This window comes from Ahaetulla prasina, chromosome 12 (assembly GCF_028640845.1).
Source record: "Ahaetulla prasina isolate Xishuangbanna chromosome 12, ASM2864084v1, whole genome shotgun sequence".
Classification (NCBI taxonomy): domain Eukaryota; kingdom Metazoa; phylum Chordata; class Lepidosauria; order Squamata; family Colubridae; genus Ahaetulla; species Ahaetulla prasina.
In genome coordinates, this window is record NC_080550.1 from 23,491,686 (window position 1) to 23,516,715 (window position 25,030).

The following is a 25,030-nucleotide window of genomic DNA, read 5'->3' on the forward strand; positions in this document are numbered from 1 at the left end:
TGTGGTTTTATGAGCCATTTCTTTGAGATGATGCTCTCTGTCAGGTGAGGAGAACCGAAACCCGCAAAACCTCCTCCGTCTGAGTAATATCTGCCCCGAGGTTGCCAAACCTTGCAGAACAGGAGATTGCTATTACATTTTTTTGCTGCTTGGTAATTTTCTGAATTAGAGACAAGCTTTTGAGAGCCAACAAAATAAAAAGCTCCTAGTGCTAAGTAGATGCTTGTCTGTGCTTGTAAGATTCAGACACTTGTATCAAGAAGAAAAAAATTCAAGATACATTGTGGAATAAACCATGTAGGCGCAGGGGTCTCCAACCTTATCAATTTTAAGACCTGTGGACTTCAACTTCAGTTTTGCTGGCTGAGGAATTCTGGGAGTTGAAGTCCACAAGTCTTAAAATTGCCAAGGTTGGAGACTCCTGATGTAGGGGACACAAGTCTCAGAACACACAGAACATGGTTACTGCATCCATGGACTCATTTTCTATCTTCCTACAAGCCAGGGAAACCTAAAATAACCGAACAAGCGGAGATTACCCACCATGCTGTATCACAGTAATCTTAACTGAGATTAAACATAATCAAGTTTAGCTTGTTATGTGCAAATGCAGCCAGGTAGATCTTTAACTAACCGGGTTAAACTCGTTGGGCCACTCTATGGATAACACAAATAAGGTGAAGGTTTGTTAAAAAAATTTATTAGTTTATCAAAGTATAAAATACAAAGGAAAAAATACATGGAAAAATAAGTAGAGAGGAAGGGAAAAAGAGGGGTTATAGTGTAATGGGAGAAAAAACAGGAAAAAGGCACCAACTTCAGAATCTCTTCAGCACAATTAAAGGTAACAACATTACAACAACTTTTTGCTTTTACACAACAGTATGAACAAGTCATTTCTGTAACAATAAGCCTGTCTAGTTTACAAAAACAGAACCCAAGTTTCATTTTTTTCCCCTCATTGCAAACACAAAATCCAAAAGCAATTTTGAAATAGAGACAAAATTAAATATAATCTCTTATTTGGATAAAAGAAACATTTTAAACTTCTCAGCTTCCCTTGCTGTGGAGAATAATGTATCATTCATTCTCATATTTTCAAATCTAGCCCATAATATTTTACCAACTTTAAGATATTGTTCAGCATTAAGGTGAACGTGAAGGTTTTGACGTAGAATCTTCTTTTCAAAAAACACGAGCTGAAGCACAGTGCATTATTTCCTTCCATAATTAGATCTCCCTTTTCTTTTAAAGAATTGGAGAGAAAAATTATCACTTTAAACCAGAGTTTCTTAATCTTGGCAACTTTTAGTAGGATGGACTTCAACTCCCAACTTTTTCAGTAGGTACCTGTTGGCTGGAGAATTCTGGGAACTGAAGTCACCGTTAACTGGAGGCTGCCCTGTTTGGAATAACGCTGCTGGTAGTCATTATTTATTTATTATTTATTTATTATTCATATTTGTATACCGCCCTATCTCCCGAAGGACTCAGGGCGGTTCACAGGCATATAAAACATTTATATACAAATTAAAATGATCATTAAAAAACTTATTCTAATGCCCAATTATTAAAAATAGAAATATAAATATTAAAACCAATTTAAAACCCCTATAAATTTAAAATCTAAGCCAGTCCTGCACAGATGAATAAATGTGTCTTGAGCTCGCGACGGAAAGTTCGGAGGTCCGGAAGTTGACGGAGTCCTGGGGGGAGTTCGTTCCAGAGGGTGGGAGCCCCCACAGAGAAGGCCCTTCCCCTGGGCGTCGCCAGACGACACTGCCTAGCTGACGGCACCCTGAGGAGTCCCTCTCTGTGAGAGCGCACGGGTCGGTGAGAGGTATCCGGTAGCAGTAGGCGGTCCCGTAAGTAACCCGGCCCTATGCCATGGAGCGCTTTGAAGGTGGTTACCAAAACCTTGAAGCGCACCCGGAAGGCCACAGGTAGCCAGTGCAGCCTGCGCAGGATTGGTGTCATACGGGAGCCATGAGGGGCTCCCTCTATAACCCGCGCAGCCGTGTTCTGAACTAACTGCAGCCTCCGGATGCCCTTCAAGGGGAGCCCCATGTAGAGAGCATTGTAGTAATCCAGGCGAGACGTCACGAGGGCGTGAGTGACCGTGCATAGGGCATCCCGGTCTAGAAAGGGGCGCAACTGGCGCACCAGGCGAACCTGGTAAAAAGCTCTGCTGGAGACGGCCGTCAAATGATCTTCAAAAGACAGCCGTTCATCCAGGAGGACGCCCAGATTGCGCACCCTCTCCATCGGGGCCAATGACTCGCCCCCAACAGTCAGCCGAGGACTCAGCTGACTGTACCGAGATTGTCTTACGACCCACAATTGAGCCCAAAATTTATGTTGCTAAATGAGAAATGTGTTAAGTGAGCTTTGTCCCATTTTACGACTTTTCTTGTCATGTTCGTTAAAGTGAACCACTGCAGTTGTTAAATTAGTGACACGGTTGTTAAGTTAATCCGGTTTCCCCGTTGATTTTGCTTGTCAGAAGGTTGCAAAAGGGGATCGCGTGACCCCGGGACACTGCAACCATCGTCATAAATATGGGTCAGTTGCCAAGCATCTGAATTTTGATCACATGGCCATGAGAATGCTGCAGGGGTCATAAGTGTGAAAAATGATCATAAGTCACTTTTTCCAGTGCTGTTGTAAACTTTGAACGGTAAATGAATTGTTGTAAGTCAAGGACTACCTGTACTTTAGTCAGTTCTATACATGTACACTGTGGTGAAATTCAAATTTTTTTACTACCGGTTCTGGGGCGTGGCTTGGTGGGCGTGGCAGGGGAAGGTTACTACAAAATCCCCATTCCCTCCCCACTCCTGGGGGAAGGATATTGCAAAATCTCCATTCCCACCCCACTCTGGGGCCGGTCAGATGTGGGATTTGCCAGTTCTCTGAACTATTCAAAATTTCCACTATCGGTTCTCCAGAACCTGTCAGAACCTGCTGGATTTCACCCCTGGTGTCCACCATATTTGTGTGTCCCTATTTTGCATCAGTAGCTCTAAACATTCAGTGCTGAATGAAAGGAAATGCTTGTTTTACTCCAAAAACTTTCCAAGTGGTTCAGTTTTCTGGGTTGTACAAGACATGGAGATACGCCTTAAGTCAGGTAGGTGTGTGTGTGTGTGTGTGTGAGAGAGAGAGAGAGAGAGAGATTAAAGCACTAAAGGAAATTATGAAGCTTAGCATCTAATATGAATGCAACCACAAGGTTTATAACTTATCTGTCTGAGCATGGTATAGGATCATGTAGCCAATAGTCACTCCCTATTTGCAACATTGGCCCTGTGCTTTGTGTAAGAATTAAGTCTATCACATCTGAGGATGACTGGCAAGATACCAGTTTCTCATGTCAGTTATGTCAGTCCATCCTGCCCTACCTGTTGCCTCTCCCCCCCCCAACACTGAAGAGTGATGTCTGATAAGTGGAAGATAATTTTTTTAAAAAATAAAAATAATATTAACTAAATTTTCAAACATTAAAATACACAGTACAAAAAATAGAAAAGGGCAAAAAATAAAAAAACATAACACACAACAAAAACAAACACATCCAAACTTAAACGCTAGTAACAGCTATTCTACATCGGTATCTCTATCCTAATTAACTTCCATACACACATTCTACTTCTATTTATCACTATCTTAACTTACATCCTTATCTAAGTTATAATAATTTCTGTTTACACTTCGGTTTCATAACAAAATATCACTTACGTTTTAGATTTACTCCCAAGCCAGGAATATCATCTATTCCAAATTAAATAGTTGTCTTCCCTTTCCTTAATTTTCCATAAATAATCTATCAATTTCTACGCATTCATTTAGTTTTTAATTATAATTTGATCTGGGGGGGGGAGATATCAGATTGTTTCCAATTTTGTGCTATGGCAATTCTACATGCTGTTAGTATATGTCATACAATATATTGTCAATTTTTTTCCATTTTCCCTTCCAAAATACCTAGGAGGAATAGTTCCGGTTTTCTTTCTATCTTCTGCCCACTCATCTCTTCTAGCCATTTTTTTTAGGAAGATAAATGTTTTATGAGGCTATGATTTTATAAGTTTCTGCAAATGCAGCTCCGTTCAAATCTCCATCTTGCCTTTTATTTGTGCAGTCTCTTCTTCCAAGTGTGGGTTGAGAGGAAAAACACGGTATTTCTGTTTTGTGCATGTGATTTTTCATTTCTTAGATGGCTTTCAACTCCGTGCTCCTGCAGGACAGAAACAGAAAAGCATCAGGATATGGCCAGACTTCACATTTTCACAGAAATTGAAAATCTCAATATCAATTCTCTTTTAAGCACCACAAACAAGCATCTGGTATCTCTAGAGGTGTATGTGATGATACATCAGCTACAGGTAGTCCTTGACTTATAACAGCTCATTTAGTGACTGTTTAAAGTAACAACAGCACTGAAAAAAGGTGACTTATGAGCATTTTTCACATTTATGACCCTTGCAGCATTCCCATGGCCATGTGATCAAAATTCAGATGCTTCGCAACAGACTCATATTTATGACGATTGCATTGTCCTGGGGTCATGGCAGGGGTGAAGTGCTCCCGGTTCAGACCGGATCACCTGAACCGTTAGCGATGGCGGTGGGTGGTTCAGAGAACCGGTAGCAAAAATTGCTGCCCCCCACCCACCCATGTACAGCTGAGCCACACGATCATCAGGTGTTTTTTTTTACTTTTAAAAGCATTTTTTCTTCAGCCAATTTTTTTTTTAAAAAGTAAAAAAAAAGGCTCTGATGATCGCGCGGCTCACCTGGGATCGTCAGAACCCTTTAAAAGCATTTTTTTACTTTTAAAATGCTTTTAAAAGTAAAAAAAAAAAGTGGACCACACCCACCCAGTCATGTTACCTCCCCCCCCACTAAGCCACGCCCACAGAACTGGTAGTAACAAATTTTACATTTCACCCCTGGGTCATGGGATCACTTTTTGAGACCGTCTGACAAGCAAAGTCAATGGGGGGAGCCACAGATTTTGTTTCACAGCTGTGTTATTAACGTAACAACTTCAGTGATTCACTTAACAATTGTGGCACAAAAAATCGGAAAATGGGACAAAATTCACTTCACAAATGTTTCACTTAGCAACTAAATTTCGGGGCTTGTGGACGTAAGTTGAGGACTGCCTGTACTTTGTGGCTCTGTCCAAGAAGGGAAAACAGGAACGCAAATCAGAGTATATTGTATTGTCCTCTTAGAGTTGCAGCCCAGCCCTGGAGATCTAAAATTATTCTCTTAAAATGAGCCAAAAGCTTTTGCATGAAAAGATGCCTGAGCACAAAATGAACTTCTTCTGCAGAGTATTGGGTGGCTTTAAATCCGTGATCGTTTTTTAATTAATCCTTTGGCTGGGTTTGGAAATCTGTTTAGTAAAGAAACCAAATGCTAGTAAACATGTGAACAATGGCAGAAAAGTTGTCCTTTTTAATGGGGAAACTACAATGTTGTGTTGTAGACATTGTGATTTCATAATGTCCGAATCAGACTCCACATTGGGAAGGCAGATTTACAAGAGCACTGGACACCACACATAACAGAATAACACAGATGGAAGGGACCTTGGAGGTCTTCTAGTCCGATCCATTCTAGTCCCTAAACCATTTCAAGTGGCTCTTGGAATCTCTTCTTAAAAGGCTCCAGTGATGGGAGCACCCACAACTTCTGGAGGCAGGTTGTTCCAATGATCAATTGTTCTCACTGTCAGGAAATTTCTCCTTAGTTCTAGGTTGCTTTGCTCCTTGCTTAGTTTCCATCCATTGCTTCTTGTCCTGCCTTCTGGTCCTTTTATGCTTATAGTTGCAAATTAATAGTAAATTATATTATTATTATTACTACTTCATTTTAGCTTCTGCAATCTTTGGGGATGCCTCATATTCTTTGATTACTCTTCAAAGTGGGTCAGCTTTATTCTTTTTAATTCTGATATGTTTGTGTGTCAATACGTGAAGACACACACATTTAATACACACACACACACATATGCTATAAGACTGTCACATACAGATTATACCAAAATATTAGGACAATCATGACAATAATTACAGATTACAGAGCCCAGAAAAAGCAGCATCTAAATTACACAATATTAATAATAATTTTTATTAGGTCACAGACCAGTATTTACAACATGCCTGACTACGAAAAGGGATTTCTTTTTGGCAGAGGAATGGAATATTTTATCATTTTGGGAGGGAAGGAACCCTTGAAGGTATATTACTGTACTTTCTGTAGGAATTGTTGTAGACAAGCAGAACAAGAAATGTGATTATGCCAAAGCCAGTGAAACTAGCTTTGTATTGGTTGGTTTCCTGAGAAATCCCTATCATCTGGGAAAGAAAAGATGATGAAGAGGCTTTTCCAAAGTAATCAAACTGAATTAAGTTTGAGGAAAAGTACCCACTGAAGATACTGAATATGGCAAATGGAGCAAGCCTTCCCTGCAATGACCTTAGAATATAGAATAACAGAGTTGGAAGGGATCTTGGAGGTCTTCTAGTCCAACCCCCTGCTTAGGCAGGAAACCCTACACCACTTCAGTCAAATGGTTATCTAATTTCTTCTTAAAAACTTCCAGTGTTGGAGCATTCACAACTTCTGGAGGCAAGTTGTTCTACTGATTCGAACTAAGTTCCAACTGTCAGAAACTTTCTCCTTATTTCCAGATTGCTTCTCTCCTTGATTAGTTTCCATCCATTGCTTCTTGTCCTACCCTCAGGTGCTTTGGAGAATAGTTTGACTCCCTCTTCTTTGTGGCAATCCCTGAGAGATTGGAACACTGCTATCTAGTCACCCCTAGGCCTTCTTTCCATTAAACTAGACATACCCAGTTCCTGCAGCCGTTCTTCATGTTTTAGCCTCTAGGTCCCTAATCATCTTTCTTGCTCATCTCTGCACTCTTTCTAGAATGTTAACCTCTTTTTTCCATCGCAGCCTTCACATAGTTTAAATTAGGATCCAGTCTGTGTCGGTCACTGGGACTGGAGGTTTAGTCTTCTGAGCTTTCAGACTCATGTTGAATCCTATTCTCAGGGAGCTTCTCTCTACCACATTCTAGTAGAGAGGAAGTTCCCCAAGGATGGGCTCCAGCACAAATCTAAAAGCTCAGAAGATAAACCTCTGATCCCCATGACCAATTTGCAAAATTGAAGGTACTACTACCCTAACTGTATCACACGGTTGTAAGCTCTGTGGAGTGATGCATGGGGTGGAGGGGAATAACTCAGGAATATCCATACTCTGCAAGCTGAAAGTTGCTACCACGAGAAACTCTTCTCTTTCATACAGGTTTAATTAATTAATCAACTGATTTCTTAGAAACCAGGTGTGCAACCTTGGCAACTTTAAGACTTACGGATTTTAACTCCCAAAGTTGCCAAGGTTGGATACCCTTGATATAGCGGGAATAACACTATTTTCATCCCATCCCCAGAATATTTAACTATTAGTGATGCTGGGTGGGGCTGCTGAGAGTTACAGTTCAAAAGTATCTAATAATGGGTGCTGTATACTTTTTTGGATGACGTATAATTGTTCTTTATATTGTCATATACCCAGAGTTCACCTTCAGTGAGATGGTGGAGATATAAATTTGGCTAACAAATAAATAATGAATTCCCTTCCCCTCCTCTAGAGCAATGTTTCTCAATCATGGCAATTTTAAAAAGTGTGGACTTCAGCTCCCAGAATTCCCCAACCAACATGGCTGGCTGAAGAATTCTGGGAATCTAGGCTGATCTCAGACCTGTTTAACAGTTAGATGGGAGACTATAACCCAGTGTTACTCAAATTAAGAGCAACAAAGATGATTAGGGGACTGGAGGCTAAAACATATGAAGAATGGTTGCAGGAACACAGTATGTCTAGTTTAATGAAAAGAAGGATTAGGGGAGACATGATAGCAGTGTTCCAATATCTCAGGGGTTGCCACAAAGAAGAAGGAGTCAAACTATTCTCCAAAGCACCTGAAGGCAGGACAAGAAGCAATGGGTGGAAACTGATCAAGGAAAGAAGCAACTTAGAACTAAGGAGAAATTTCCTGACAGTTAGAACAATCAATAAGTGGAACAACTTGCCTGCAGAAGTTGTGAATGCTCCAACACTGGAAATTTTTAAGAAAATGTTGGATAGCCATTTGTCTGAAATGGTGTAAGTTTCCTGCCTGGGCAGGGGGTTGGACTAGAAGACCTCCAAGGTCCCTTCCAACTCTGTTATTAAGTTATGTTAAATTTGGCCACTTGATGTGTAACTTTAACTCAGAGAATTCCTCAGCCAGGAACACTGGCTGGGAAATTCTGGGAGTTGACGTCCACAAATCTTAGAATAGAATAACGGAGTTGGAAGGGACCTTGGAGGTCTTCTAGTCCAACCCCCTGCTTAGGCAGGAAACCCTACACCACTTCAGACAAATGGTTATCTAATCTCTTCTTAAAAACTTCCAGTGTTAGAGCATTCACAACTTCTGGAGGCAAGTTGTTCCATTGATTAATTGTCCTGTCAGGAAATTTCTCCTTAGTTCTAAGTTGCTTCTCTCCTTGATTAGTTTCCATTCATTGCTTCTTCCTCAGGTGCTTTGGAGAATAGCTTGGCTCCCTCTTCTTTGTGGCAACCCCTGAGATATTGGAAGACTGCTATCACCCCTAATCCTTCTTTTCATCACATACCCAGTTCCAGCAACCAAAATAAAATAGCTAAGACTGAGAAACATTGCCCCAGAAACTGCTTACCAAAAGAAAACAATGCTATTGTAGGGTTAGCCTTTAGCTCTTGGACTTCATGTGGTCTCCCATCCACTTACTCATCAATCATAATCAATCTTTTGATACTCTTGAGTTGCACATAGACATGCCAGTTAAAGCTTTTGAAAGTAAGATGTCAGGGTTGGCCATGTTTGCTTTTCTTAATTGAATTTACAGCCCTTCCATTCAAGCATCCAGTAAACTCTTAAGTCAGGGCTAGTTGACTCCGGTGGAGGGTGTCTTGGAGGTCTTTGTGCATGCAATAACACACTTTTCTGGACAGCAGCACCCGAATAGCTTGTCCTTGTCTTCTTCTGGGAGATTTCTCCCAGTGCACCCTGACCTGTAGGATTTCCTGGTGGTGCTCCATCCAAGCTCAAACCAGATCTAGCCCTGCTCAGCAATTTCAAACTCAACTGCAGGCTGCCCTCTGCTGAGGACAGCACAAAAGTTCTGCCTTGGCCCTGCATACATACATCTGTTAGCCCTCATTTTGGGGTAGGATTTTTGGGCAGCCTCTCGTCCCAGCAGCTCCCAGGCTGGGCCCTGCCACATTGCTCCCTACAGAGAAAACAACCCCAATCGGTGCTTTCCAAAACAGCGAATCCAAACCAGGCCCAAATAACTTCTCCGCCCTAGGAACCCTGAACTCTTTCAAAATGGGAGGGCGGAAGGGACTGAATCCACTTCCATCTTCTCTGGGCTGCGATGCTGGCGCCGGTTTGGCCGCTCCCGGACTACAACTCCCATCTTCTTTGGCCGGCTGGGGGTTATGGGAGTAGTATTTCGGGAGGGGACAGGCGGTGTGTGTGTGTGTATTATTTTAGCGCCCGCGAGACAGGCTGCTTTCCTCCGCCGCTTCCTCGCAGGCCCGGATTACGGCCTGCTGCGGTTTCCATAGCAACGGATCCTTCTCTCGCTTCGCGGGCCGTCCGGAGAGGCCCAGGCCGGCCTCCGACGACTTTGCCGCCGCCATGCTCGTGCCGGTCTTCAGCCTGAAACTCAACCACAAAATCCTGCCCCGCGGCGTGGCGCTGGGCAGGTACGACGGGACCCACCCGTGTCTGACGGCGGCCACGCAGGCCGGCAAGGTAGCCCGACCGACTCCACCCGGGGACCTGGAGATCGCACGGGAGGGGGAGGCCCCGGCCTTGCACGGGCGCCCCCCCGCCCCACTTCGCAGCCCCGCCGACGCTTCCTGGGCGTGTCGGGCGCGGTGCGGGCGGGGGGGGGGAGGCAATTTTATGTCGGTGGTAATTCCTCCGCCTGCGTTCGTATTGACCTATTTATTCCTGACTCAATAATGATAAATCCTAGGTTTATGCAGATTACAGCGCATATTTTATAAAAGACATATTTGCATTTTATAATTTGGACGCCAAAACAATCGGACATAAAGACAGCCCCCCACTCCCCATGCTGTCACTGTTGAACAACTAATTCCCACAACACTGTCTATGCCCTGGGATGTCAAACCACCTACTAGGGCTGTTATTACTATCATTCTCATCTGTCCTATTATCTATTTTCCTAGATTCTTAATGACTGTAACATCTTTTATTTTGTGATTTATGTTGATTGCTTTTATTTAGTATCCTATTATGATTCCTGTTGATTGGTTTAGTATCCTATAATAATAATAATAATAATAATAATAATAATAATAATAATAATAATAATAATAATAATAATAATAATAATATTTTAATTTGTATACCGCCCTTCTCCCGATATGACTATCACTGAATGTTGTATCTGTGATTTATTTTTTATTTGCATTTATATCCCGCCCTTCTCCGAAGACTCAGGGCGGCTTACACTATGTCAAGCAATAGTCTTCATCCATTTGTATACTATATACAAAGTCAACTTATTGCCCCCCAACAATCTGGGTCCTCATTTTACCTACCTTATAAAGGATGGAAGGCTGAGTCAACCTTGGGCCTGGTGGGACTTGAACCTGCAATATTGCAAGCAGTTGCTGTTAATAATAGGCTGCATTAGCCTGTTGCGCCACCAGAGGCCCTTTTTTTATGATTTATGATTGTATTTTATGATTATGATTATGATTGTCACTTGTTGCTTGTATGTACAATGAGAGCTTATGCACCTGAGACAAATTCTTTTTGTATGTCCAATCACACTTGGCCAATAAAGTATCCTCTCCTCTCCTCTCCTCTATCCTCTATTCTCTATCCTCTCTTCTTCTATCCCTGTCGTATAAAATGGATGGGAGATGTGGGATGTATTCAGCATTCTCCAATGTCAACCAGTTTCAATCGATCTCACCCAGGCCTTGCTGCTTGAGGAATTCTGGGAAATGAAGTGTGAGAGAGATCTTGGAGTCCTAGTGGACAATCATTTAGATATGAGCCAGCAGTGTGCAGCAGCTGCTAAAAAAGCCAACACCGTTCTGGGCTGCATAAACAGAGGGATAGAATCAAGATCACCTGAAATGTTAATACCACTTTATAATGCTTTATAAGGCCACACTTGAAAGAAAAGTCCATACCTCTGGCGGGTGTCCATGTTGGCCAAGGCTGCTACTTCGTTTTATGCCCATTAAACAGGTTTGTGGGGATGGACAACAGTATAGAGAAAGGTTCAGTGGGTAATGCATCTTCTGACCCTTTTCCATGGGTGTGATGCATGCAGCATTCATTTGAAAGGGGCAGAGTTTGGATTGGTTGCACTTTCCATTTTGACCTGTTTCTGGCAGAAACCCCTGTCCTCACATCACCTTCTTATTTGTCGTGTATGTTGACAAATGATGATATATGTCATATACGAGAATGAGGACAATTAATCAGTGGATCAGCTTGCCTCCAGAAGTTGTGGGTACTCCATCTCAGGAGGTTTTCAAGAAAAGATTGAACAGCAATTTGTCTAGGATGGTATAGGGTCTCCTGGTTGATCAGGGGTTGAACTAGAAGGCCTTCAAGATCTCTTCCAACTCTGTGGAACTGTGTATCTACTATGGAGCTGATGCCCATAGAAGTGGACACTATTCCTCAAAGAGAAGTTATCTACTGAATTCTCCTTTGACCTGCAACCAAATCTTTGCTCCTTGAGGATGAAGCCTATGGTTTCTGGCTGTCCTCTTTCAGAGGACTTCTATCTCTCAAGGATAAACAGGTTGCTACTGAGATATTATCAATTGGGGATACTTGATATATAGGAATACATTGGAGTCTACATCAGTTTGGAATTATTGTGACTTGTGGAACTGATCATGAAAGGATTTTTATTGCTGCTTATGCTTTGTTCAATACCAACAGGTTTTTATTCACAATCCTCATGGACGTGGCCAGCACATGAACACAAACCGCTTGGCACTAAGTAACCAGGATGCTGATATTTCTTTGCTAAACATCAATGAAGCCGTCAGTTGTTTGACTGCAGGATTGTTGAACCCTGATCTTGGCTGTGATTCCCTCCTAGTTGGCACGCGGACCAGTTTGTTGGCATATGACGTACACAACAATGCTGATTTGTTTTATGCTGGGGTGAGTTCATTTTTGTTTTCCCCCCAGGATTACACATCAACAGCTGAATTTTTAAATTGTTACAGTGCTCAAATACACCATCACTGGATTTAACTTTCAATTTACCTTCTTTCCATTTCATATATTTCGTATACAGGAAAAAATGATAAACTGCAGAAAATGTGGAGGCTTCATAGAGACTTCCAGTACTAATTATTGGTGAAACGATATCTGGATGGTGTCATTTGAATCAATAAAATGTTAGCACTTTCGCTTTCTGACCCAACAACATCCTGAAATCCTTTCACCAATGTCGGGACATGTTTCTGAACACAGACTTTGTTCTTGAAAGCTACCTTCTTAAATGAGAACACATCTTTGCCTCAAAGATTCCTTACTGTTCATTGTAGGAAAACAGTAAGCCGGGGCAGATTAATTTAAAGAAGACATCCAGCATTATTGGTTGTTCTACTGAAAAACTTCTGGGAAGTTTCAAAATATTGTAATCTCTCTCCTGTAAAGCTAGCTTACATTCTCTCTTTCAAAATATACAACTCTCTGGGGTGCTTGGTGCTGTCTGAGCTTAATTTTTTTGTTGCAAACCATTTCAAAACCCAACTAGGTAACATCATTAGTGTGAGTGTGGCGTTTACTCCCTATTTATATAAAAATAGTTAGCTCTGCCAGTGTTTTTATTTTATTTATTTATTTTTATACTTTTATACTGCACCATCTCCCATAGGACTCAGGGCGGTTCACAGGCATATTAAAAATACAACAATAATAAATAAGCAATTTAAAACCCAATTAAAACAAAATATTTCAATCGCCAAATGACTAAAACCGGTTGATGTGAGTGTGGTTTTCTCCTTGGTAGTTCATTGATTAGAGCATTGTTTTCTGTTTGTTTGCTTGGTGTTAATTCCTATTTATCTGGGTGTTGGCTCTTTGATATGTCCAGGTCGTTTTGTTTCCTTCTTAGCTTGTTTTGTTGTCTTGAATGGTATGTAAATATGATTTATTTCTATGTTTCTATTGATAGGTGCTTTGAATGCCAAGCTTCCAGAAATTTCCTAGTTGTTCCTGGTGGTCTGGCAGGGCAAGCCACTGTATATGAACAGGGAGCAAACCCCACACTCACTTGCATTGATAATGTTGCCTAGTTGAGTAGTGAAATGTCTGGAAGCAGACAACCAAACTCAGACTGCTGCACAGTTCAACTCTGAGCTACACGTATTCTGCCCTGTGAAACCAACCTATTTTGCAGGAAATGCAAAGTGGGTCCATTGCTTACTCATTGTTAGGATATTATTATGAAATGGCTAAATTTTGCAACTTTAATAAAATAGAATTTTGTATCAGAATTAGAGACTCTATAATGCATGGCCTCTTTGCCTGCTTGGAGATGCCCTGTGAATAGTAGAAACTCCTGGTGAGTGAACTTGGGTTCTTTTTTAGCGATGTGAAATAGATTTTTAGGGATATTGGAGAACTAAGGACTGACACACTAATTACAATGTATTATAGCTCCATCCGCAAAGTATTTGGAAATGTAAGCTTTTCAAATAGAACACCCATTTCTCAGTAATATTCCTCCCCAAACAAAACATGGCAACATAGGCAGTCCTTGGCTTACAACAATTCAGTTAATGATTGTTCAAAGTTACAACAGCGCTGAAAAAAGTGACTTATGATCGTTTCACACCATTGTAGCATCCCCATGGTTACGTGATCAAAATTTGGCTGCTTGGCAACTGGCCTGTATTTATGTCAGTTGTAGTATCCTACGGTCATTTGATCCCCTTTTGCAATCTTCTGACAAGCAAAGTCAATGAGAAAGCCAGATTCACTTAATGGCCGTGTTATTAACTTAACAACTGCAGTGATTCATTTAACAGCTGTGGCGAGAAAGCTTGTCAAATGGGGCAAAATTCACCTAACAAACATCTCATTTAGCAATGGAAATTTTAGACTCAATTGGTCATATGTTGAGGACTATCTGTAACTGTGTTTTCAACTAGTCTGAGTATAGTAGAGAGATCAGGAATGATGCCGGATTTACATAGTGAAAAGTCGATGACAGTTTTCCACTGTTTTGGGGGGAAGCAGGTACTATTGTTATTTTCTTGGCTTGAGGAAGTCATCTTTTTTGGAGAGGATGGATGTTGAAGTAGGAAACAACTAATATCCCTCAAGATCCTACAGATTCAGCTTTTGTTATAGGTGGCTAACTATAATCTAGATGTTAATTATTTTCTTTGAAATTGATTATTTCCTTGTTCTAGAGGAAAGTTTTATCTGTGTTTGGAGTAACTAGCAATTTATCTTTTAGGTGTATTTATTATACTGTATTTAGTATGTCCTAATACGGTATTATTTTATGGGACAAAATCCAAAGTGAAATAGTACAATCCCAAGTTGTTAGGATGCATGTTTTATGTCTTCAAAGGCGTTCCAAATTACTTCGGTTGGAATCAGGGAAATTAGAATTTGTTTTTGTTTTTTCAATTCATAGTTTAATGGTACACACCAGCTGGCTTTTGGCATCATTAGTGGATGACAATGTTAGATCAATGTGGAGTAAGTCGCCGGAACTGTCTTTGTTTTGTGTTTCAGGCTTTGCCTTGCTCAAAGAGTCATTCAACATTTGATCCAGGATTGTTTCTTCAAAGGGACAACAGTAATTTTCTAGCCTCTTTTATGAAAGAAGCATTTAATGATAGTTTTGTTCTTGTCGATTTCCTCTCCGTATGGCAATGGCAAAATACCGTTTATTTTGGCTTGATTAAATGCCTTACCATCAGCCTTGCTAACGGGCAGTTATCGAACTTTTGGACCAGTTTTGTAAGATAGTGAAGGTAGAAATGATACGTTACGGTTCCCGCCCCCCATGCCTATTTTACAATTTTTTTTCCTTTTAAAAGAAATCTTCCAGAATTATATGGTGTTTTGCCGAAAACAAGACATCCCCTGATAATAAGCCCAGTGAGGCTTTTGAGCGCATGTGCTAAAATAAGCCCTCCCTGAAAATATTTAAGTGTGTGCACAGCTAGTCCCTGCCATTTCCTCTGGTTAGGATTAGGGAGACAGCTGGAAATCAGGTAAGACGGCAAGGGGAGCCCCCTCTTGCTGCGTACGCCCTAAAATAATAAGACCTCCCTGAAAATAAGGCCAAGCGCTTATTTTGGAGTTCAAAAAAATATAAGACAGGTCTTTTGATTGCACAATATTGGAAGAAAGAAGACTTACCTACAATTGGAGAATGGATTAGTAAAGTATCAAATTTAGCAGAAATGGCAAAAATTTCTGCCTACTTGAAAGACTGTACACAAGAAAAATATATTTTGGAATGGAGAAAGTGGATCGATTATATTCAAAATAAGTATCAGATTAAAAAATATCAATTAGTTTTTGAGTGAAGTTAGGAATTGCTATGTATTAGAGTTTAAGAAAGAAGGGAATTGATAGTGTGATGGTGTGAAATGGAATATGTTTTATGTTATATTTTAGATTATGTTTGTTAGTTACAATACCCTGTATTCTGTTCTGGGAAGTCTCGGAGGGGGAGGAGGGGAAAGGGGGAGAAGGGGAAGATTATAAATTGATTGATTGCCATTGCACAGGAATAATGGTAGAATTAAACAAGTTGGAATGGTGTAAAGTCAGGACTGCTCGGTAACCACTCCCGAAGGGAAAGGGTAAGGAAAGAGGAGTAAAGAAGGAAGAAAGTAGGTAGGCAGGTAGGTAGGTAGGAAAGAAGGGAGGGAGAAGAAAGGATAGGAGGAGAAGAAGGAGGAGAAGATAGAGGGTTAGAAAGGATGGTAGTGAGAAGTGGGAAAGAGGAGGGGAAGTAGGAAAGCGAGGAGAAGGATGGTGGGGAAAGTAGAAGAAGGATGAGAAGGGTAGAAAGGATTAAGGGAGGGAGTGGCAGTCGAGCAGCCCGGATTGAGCATAATTTGAGTATAGGATCGATTGTTGGATAAGTGATTTTATTGTACACTGGTCAAATTGTGGGAATTATTATGGAAAATAAAAAATTTTGCTCGGAAAAAAAATATATATATATATAAGAGAGGGTCTTATTTTCAGGGAAATATGGTATAGAATATTGCATATTTAACTTTGCAGATCCAACCCTGAGCATTTCCAAGAGCAGAGCCTGACTGTTTGTAAGCAATTCACATAATCCTCAACTTACGATCACAATTGAGCCCAACATTTCTGTTGCTAAGGGAGACATTTGTAAAATGAATTTTGCCTCATTTTTATGACCTTCCTTGCTATAATTCTTAAGCGAATCACTCCAGCTATGAAGTTAGTAACACGGTTGTTAAGTGAATCTGACTTCCCCTTTGAGTTTGCTGGTCAGAAGGTCCCCAAAGGCGATCACATGACCCCAGGACACTACCGCCGTCATAAATATAAGTCCATTGCCAAGTGTCCAAATTTTGATCATGTGGTCGTGATGGGGATGTTGCAGCAGTCGTAAGTGCGAAAAACGGTCATAAGTCACTTTTTTCAGTGCCATTGTAACTTTGAACAGTCACTAAATAAACTGTTGTAAGTCAAGGACTACCTGGACTGTGCTAGGTGGAAGGCTTTGGGAAGGTGAACGTGCTTGTTTACTTGCTACACTGATGACACTGTTATCCATTCAGTTGTGTCTGACTCTTGGCAATTCAGTGGTCCAGGTGGTCTCTCCACATCTTCAGATCTTGCAATACTTTTCTGAATTGCTCTGGCTGGTGTCAGCTTTGATGGTGTCCAGCCATCGCCAAGCAGAGCTGGTGGCAGACTTGGACAGTGAGGAGGTTGGGGAGGAACATGGGCCAGTCCTGGAGTCTGGGGAAGGCTCTGATTAGTGCTCTGCATCGGAGGCAGAGATGGGGCCAGGGCCGTCCAACAGTTATCAGCTACCTTTGGAGTTGGAGATAAGTGGGGTTGAAGAACAGCTGGAGCCTGTCCGATGTGTGCATTCGCAGAGGGAACAGTTAAGGAACAAGGGCCGACTCGGGAGTAAAGGCACAGGTGGACAGTGAATGGCCCCTCCCATAGAGAATAAAGAGGAGCGAAAGGGGAGGGGAGTTTGCAGGAGACAAATTAGTTCATTTCATTAGTGTGAAAAACTGTTCGTGACTCTCAGAGACTCCTTATGAAGTATTTTTTTGTACAGCATTTTGTTTGGAAAATATTGGCCTGGCGACTCTCCAAGCCTGATAAGGTCTGTGGTTGTAAATTCACCCTTGAAAGACTGTTTGCGGGGACTTTGCTGGATGTGAATGAGAGGAATTCACATTAGCTTAATAAAAAGGGGTTTTGTCGGGATAAGGGTCTGCTTCGTGCTTTTGTGAAGCCTAGGTCAAAACAATTGTATTCTTTGGCAACCTGGTTTCCTTTTATTGCAAACTCCTCACAGCATAATTGGTTTCTCTATTGAAGTCCCCTGCATGACATGGGCAAAGTAAGTGAGCTGTAGTTTTGTGACTTTGCTTCCAGTAACATATCTGGTGTTATGCGCTCCAGTCCTTGTTCGTTGGTCACCTTTACCATCCAAGGAATATCCAGGCGCCTTCTCCAACACCACAGTTCAAACGAGTCAATTTTCTTCCTGTCTTGCTTTTTTAAGGTCCAACTTTCATAGTGTAGCAAATACACAGTGTTACGTTTTTGCTAACCATAACATAGTCTAGCAAAAACGTAACATAATGTATTTGCTACACTATATTATGTTTATCTTTAAAAACATTATCTGAATTGCTCTAGCTTTAGAAATTGTAGAGAAACGTCTGAATGCTCCAATTTATCTCACTTTTTTTCTTGATACCTTTATTTGCAGGTGAATTGATTTCCCTGTTATTTCCTCGCAGGTTCCCGATGGAGCAAACTCTATAGTGGTAGGAACATTGGGCGACATTTCCTCCCCCTTAGCAGTTATTGGCGGAAACTGTTCCTTGCAAGGCTTTAATTATGAAGGGAAAGATCTGTTCTGGACGGTGAGTGTGCATATATTATAGGGTTTTATTTATCTTCCTAACAAAAACTATCATTATTTCTCACCGATGATTTCAAGAGGGTTGTGGCTAAAATAACTTGCCAAGGCTTATGGGATATTATAGCCAGGCATGGTGGAGGGAAAGGTTACGTTGAAAGTCCTTTCCATTCTAGAGCTCCTGATCTTTGGAGCCTAAGTCTTGTGAAGGCAGTTTTCCTCAGTGATTTCTCTGCAGAGCAAGGAGAAGAAGGAAAAGTTCTCCAAGACACTTTGAGAAGTTCAGTGTTATGTGAGCCACTAGATTTTTTCTGAATGGATGGCGTTTTGAAAAGGACACAGATAAAAAGAATATTTTGTACACGACGTCCTCGACTTACAACCACAATTGAGCCCAAAATTTCTGTTGCTAAATGAAACATTTGTTCAGTGAGTTTTGCCTCATTTTGCGAACTTTCTTGCCAGAGTTGTTAAGTGAATCACTGCAGTTGTTAAGTTAGTAACACAGCTATTAAGTGAATCTTACTTCCCCAATGACTTGGCTTGTCACAAAATGGATCATATGACCCCAGGACACAGCAACCATCATAAATAGAAGTCAGTTACCAAGTGTTTGAATTTTGATCACGGGGTTGTAGGTATGAAAAACGGTCTTTTCAGTGGTGTTGTAACTTTAAACAGTCACTAAATGAACTGTTGTAAGTCAAAGACTACCTGTATTCCTCAAAGATGGTAGTCTTGGAGTTTTTTAGCCCCCAGAGGATCCATACACACAAAATGACGGGCCTCGGCCACAGGAGGATAGAACAGGAATATAAACAAATGGAGACTTTCATCCTCTTTTAAAGATTTGGGTTTCAGTCCACCTGAGGTTTAATGCATGGAAAATTTGAGATCTCTGGAGGTTTATCAGAAAAGATGCTTGGAAGCCAAGCCTACTCTTACTGTATTACATGATACTCCTTCCTGATTTCTTAGTTGAAGAATGCTCTGATCTAAGCTCCTCAGTGATGTGGTTCACGCAGCATGCTAGCAGTTGGAAATGGAGTTGGAAATGTGTGGTCTGGTGGAAAACCCTGCCATTGTTTTAGCAGATAATGTGCACCAGGATATTGCATTAAGCCATAGCATGGATTATTTGCTTGGTCCTGGCTTGTTATGAAAGCCCAAAAGGTTTAAAATGTTGCCCGAAACTAAATAGAGTTTCCACTGGAAGTTTGGCAGTCCTCTCTGGTTGGGCTGCAGGAAACTCCCCAACCCCTGAACCGCCACTCATTACTGGGCTTTGAGCCATTCAGAAGTGGGCCATGGAAATGGTGGGCGAGCGTGTACACATATATCCCCACTTTTGTGAGCTGTGCACATGCATGCTCGTGTGGAACAATTCCCTCTCCTCAACCTGCCGATCCACAAAGGCAGAAAGGTTGAGGAACTCTGGCCTACAGGACATTTGAGATAAATCCTCCTATAATTGTTAGGGAGGAAAAAAGGGGATGTTAGAGAAAACTTGTAGCAGCAAAGACTCTTTCTTAACAGAGATGGAGACTCTCTTCTTTTGAGGTACTCGCTGCATGTTTATCAATCAAATTTATAAGGCCACTCAACTCCGGGTGTTTGGGAAAGAGAAGGTAACATTCAATAGAATATTATGGATTACTAAAGTGTAATATAAAAAGTATAATTTTTAAAAAATATAAAAAAGTCCTGGGAGCACTGATTGAATATGTTTTCAAAGTCTGGTCTCTAGTCACAGCTAACATTATTCATGTTATGATAGGGATAGATTAATATTTTTTGCACAAACCACAAATTCAGCATGACAGAGTCTTCTATCCCCAGAGAATCTCCATCTTTTACTAGCACTGACGATGTTACCAAGCTTGGTAATGAATCGTCTGCAAGAAAACCACCAAGCCTGGACACTGGACTCACAAGGAATTTGTCTTGGTGCATATACACTGAGAGTGTATGCACCAAGACAAATTCCTTGTGTGTCCAATCACACTTGGCCAATAAAGAATTTTATTCTATTCTGTTCTAAGATTGGAGGGATCCCAAAGATTTTGATACTGTATGCCAAAATACTGAGAATTTTTAATTTTTCCCCCTAATGTTACTACTCTTTCGTCAGGTTAAACTAAGAAATTCTTTTTTAAAAATATAATTATAGGTCACTGGTGACAATGTTCGTGCTCTAGCCTTCTGTGACTTCAGTGGTGATGGGAAAAAAGAGGTATGTTTTTGACAAGTGGCATGTGCATGAATTTACATTTCCATTGTACTACTAGCACAGGTAGTCCTCGACTTACGGCCACCATTGGGCCCAAGATTTCTGTTGCAAAGTAAGACATTTGTTAAGTCAATTTTGCTCCAATTTACAATCTTTCTTGTCACAGTTGTTAAGTGAATCACTGCAGTTGGTAAGCTAGTTGTTAAGTGAATCTGGCTTGCCTCTTGACTTTGCTTATCAGAAAGTTACAAAAGGGGGTCGGTCCCATGACCCCAGGGACACTGCAACCGTCATTAATACGAGTCAAGCGCCAGGCATCTAATTTTGATCATGTGACCATGCGGATGTTGCAACAGTGTGAAAAGCATTCATAAGTCACATTTCCCAGAGCCGTTGTAACTTGGAATGGTCACTAAACAAACTGTAAGTTGAGGTCTACCTGTAGTTCATATTGCATTTGTTGTATCTTGTTGCATTAGTTGGGGTTTGAAAACTATAATCACCTACATGGGGCTGCCCTTGAAGAGCATCCAGAAGCTCCAGTTGGTGCAAAATGCAGCCGCCCGTGTGGTTTTGTGCAGACCCCAGTGTGCACATGTATCGCCTCTCCTGCAGGAGCTGCATTGGTTGATGATTTGCTTCCAGGTGCAATTCAAGGTGCTGATTGTAACCTGTGAAGCCCTTCATGGCTTGGGACCAGATGATCTGAGGGACCATCATTTGCCGGTCACATCTACCTGACCTACCAGAATAGGAAGGCAAGCAATGTTGTGGGTCCCATCCCCGAGGGAGATACACCTGGTGGGACCCAGAAGAAGGGCCGTCTCCATGGTGGCTCCCTCTCTCTGGAACCTGATTCCCCCAGAGATTAGAACAGCTCCCACTCTAATTCTCTTCCGGAAGGCGCTGAAGACCTGGTTCTGCCAGCAGGCCTGGGGAACCCAGAGTGGGATGGATCCCATTAAATGGCTCATGTGATCAGCTGTCGCTGGGGCGGTAGGTGGGGAGTGGTTTTATTACATTAATTTATTTGATTTTTTTTAGTTTTTACTGTTTTTAAATGTGGTTTTTATATTATGTAAGCTGCCTTGAGTCTCCATGGGTGAATAGGCAGCAATATAAATTCATTCAATCAATCAATCAATAAATATTGGAGCAGATGGATTTTTGAAGAATAACGCGATTAATGCTTTTGCATTTTCGATGGAAGAAAATATCCAAGTATCTAGTCTTTAGAAGAAGCTCCCTGAATGGAAACCCATGAGGTCTCCTAAGTTCAGTCCGAGCACGCAGCTTCTTTGGTTGTAGCACGTGCGTTCCATCCCTCCTTACTTTTAAGAGCCAGTGCCAATTCTCTTGGTTCCCCTTTCATGTATGTCCCGGGAGACATTCCTTGTCTGGCTACTTGGGATGACATGTCCTAAGGGCTTTCCCAGCCCAGCCACCTCCCAAACCAAGAATGCAAGATGATTTGCCGGAAGGGCTATGCGTGCAAGAACAAAGAACTGCTCTTGTGTGGCCCCAGGCGAGGGGAGTCGATCCTTTTAAATCCCAAACCATATTTTGCATGCCCTAAATCGGTGTTTCTCAGTGCTGACAACTATAAGACGTGTGGATGTGAACTCCCAGAATTCCCCAGCAAGCATGTGGACTAGGGAATTCTGGGAGTTGAAGTCCACACATCTTAAAATTTCCAGAGTTCAGCAGTACTGCCCTAAGTTATATTTACTCTTGAGATGATGAGCAGCTTAGTAATTAAAACTGAAGTTTGATCTAGGATATACTTCAGCAGTAATTGTGGGACCTGAAAAATAAGTTTACCAAGATAGTTTTTCCTGGTTCCCTCCATCATAAATTGGACTGTTCATCTAATCATGATATAATTTCCTGATCTTATCAGCAGCACTTTCTAGAATATGTCTGGCGAGAGTCTCAGTCATCCAGGTCATAGTTGTATCAAAGGTGCTTTTTCAAGAGGCATCTGTTTTTCCTTGAAGATATTTCATTTCTCATCCAAGAAGCTTCTTCAGGTCCTAAACAGAAGAATCTTCTTGGCTGAGAAGTGAAACATCTTCAAGGAAAAACAGATGCCTCTTGAAAAAGCACCTTTGGAACTTTCCAGAATATATTTTAGCATGTTGTTTTGAAACTGTGAGGGACATGGTGGCTCAGTGCTAAGAGCTTGCCGATCAGAAAGGTCGGCAGCTCGGTGGTTCGAATCCCTAGTGCTGCCGTGTAACGGGGTGAGCTCCCGTTACTTCTCCCAGCTTCTGTCAACCGAGCAGTTCGAAAGCACGTAAAAAATGCATGTAGAAAAAATAGGGACCACCTTTGGTGGGAAGGAAAGAGCATTCCGTGTGCTTTTGGCGTTGAGTCATGCCGGCCACATGACAACGGAGACGTCTTCAGACAGCGCTGGCTCTTTGGCTTTGTAACGGAGATGAGCACCGCCCCCTAGAGTCTGGAACGACTAGCACATAAGTGTGAGGGGAACCTTTACCTTTACCTTATTGAAGTTGTGAGTTAGACAGCCTTCCTGTGCTGATGCTCTCAAATGTTTTTTGGCTTCAACTGTCATCATTCCAAACCAGAAATCACCAAGATGTCTAGAAATCAACAAGCCGGATCACATTCACTTTTCTCCTGTTTTGGCAGCTAGAAGAGCAAATTAATGGAAATAAAATATGTTCTGTTAAATGCTTCATGGTTTCTCTCTCTCTCTCTCTCTCTCCCTCTCTCCCCCCAAATAGCTTCTCGTTGGATCTGAGGATTTTGATATTAGGGTTTTTAAAGAAGATGAGATTGTGGCGGAAATGTCTGAGACTGAGGTAAGTGGGGAGAAATTAAATACTAAAATTATGTGGTTTTTCAGTTTAGTGTGGTGATTCAATTTAGATAGATAAATTGGAGAAACATGAAGTTTTGGAATCTTTATGACCATAAAGCAGATGAAAACCTCATTTTATCACTCAGCATATTCAAAAGTTTCCTTTAGGCCTGCTATGCTGTTCTCTTTCTTTTTTCTTGGCGGCTGAACTCCTTTTGACAGGTTAATAGAAATTGAACATGAATCAAGTAATTTCATTCAATACCAAATGAAAGACGTGGGAAAGTGGATTCAGGAGAAAGAGATAATAATGGCAACAGTAATTTTTTTTTTATTATACACTGGAGTACATCAAGGTTGCCTTTTCCAGAAGACTCTCTGCTTTCCACCAGTCTGTTAAGGCTCATTCAAAAGGAAATCTGAAACGGGGATGCAGGTAATCCTCAACTTACAACAATTCATTTAGTGACTGCTCAGAGTTACAACGGCACTGGAAAAAAAATGACTTAGGACCATTTTTCACACGACCGTTGCAGCATCCCCATAGTCATGTGATCAGTTTCAGACACTTTGGAAACTGACTCATATTTATGATGGTTACAGTGTCGCAGAATCACGTGATCTCTTTTTACGACCTTCTGACAAGCAAAAGTCAATAGATTCACTTAACAACCATGTTACTAATTTAACAATTGCAGGGATTCACTTAACTGTGGCAATAAAGGCCTTAAAATGAGGCAAAGTTCACTTAGCCACTGTCTCACTTAGCAACAGAAGTTTTTGGCTCAATTATGGTCATGAGTCAAGGACTACCTGTCGCTTTACTTTTACAGAGGAAACTGAGAACAACTTCAAACTGAGCAGAGTAAAATTCAAGGAGAAAAATGTCCGGAGTTTGTTTTCTTTGTTGTGACAACTGAGGGAATATAAAAATGATTGTTCTAGGACAGTGATGGCTAATCTTTTTGTTGTCGTGTGGCAAAAGCTGATAGAGCGCCCGTCCACCTCCACCCATGATGCAATGCATGTGCGACTCCCCCCCCCCCCGTGCACCCCCCCCCCCTGCTCATGACTCCCCCCTGCTCTCCCCTTGCCAGGTTTTGGGCCTAGTAGGCCTTGCTGCAGCCTCCTAAGAGCAAAAATGGGCCGTGGGGGGTTTGGGGGCCTATTAGGCCTCCCTGTATTTATAATCCATAATGCAATGCATGTGCGACTCCTTCCCACACTTCCCCTGCTTCCTGCGCATATGCATGCATCTCCCGCATGCGCCCTGCCCTCTGCACATTTGTGACAGCGACCCAAAAATCAGCTGGCCGGCAGGAGGCGCGCATACATGCGCGGTAGAACTGAGCTGGGGACGACGGCTCGCGTGCCTGCAGAGAGGGCTCTGCGTGCCACCTGTGGCAGGCATGCCACTGGTTCTCCATCAGGATTCTAGGAACCAAAAAATGATTGTCCTTGTTTTAGTGATGAGTCATTATTATTATCCATAGTTGCCCACTCCAGTGGACTCCAAGCTGTTTACAAAAATCGGATGAATAATTAAAAGGGACTCTGGTGGCTCAACAGACTAATGCAGTCTGTTATTAACAGCAGCTGCTTGCAATTACTGCAGGTTCAAGCCCCACCAGGCCCAAGGTTGACTCAGCCTTCCATCCTTTATAAGGTAGGTAAAATGAGGACCCAGATTGCTGGGGGCAATAAGTTGACTTTGTATATAATA

General features: G+C 41.7%; 1 protein-coding gene across 2 annotated transcripts in view; it reads left to right on the forward strand.

Moving 5' to 3' along the window:
- The first annotated feature begins 9,431 nt into the window (after positions 1-9,431).
- The window catches only part of BBS2 (Bardet-Biedl syndrome 2), a 44,023-nt gene continuing 28,424 nt past the window's right edge, over positions 9,432-25,030 (forward strand). The window contains exons 1-5 of one of the 2 annotated variants that reach the window (XM_058154835.1): positions 9,432-9,867; positions 12,055-12,282; positions 18,129-18,254; positions 20,421-20,483; positions 23,231-23,308. In XM_058154835.1, the coding sequence (XP_058010818.1) occupies positions 9,751-9,867; positions 12,055-12,282; positions 18,129-18,254; positions 20,421-20,483; positions 23,231-23,308 (612 nt within the window). In that variant the 5' untranslated portion in view covers positions 9,432-9,750. The remainder of the gene's footprint in view (positions 9,868-12,054; positions 12,283-18,128; positions 18,255-20,420; positions 20,484-23,230; positions 23,309-25,030) is intronic. The other variant, XM_058154834.1, reaches the window with a different exon arrangement.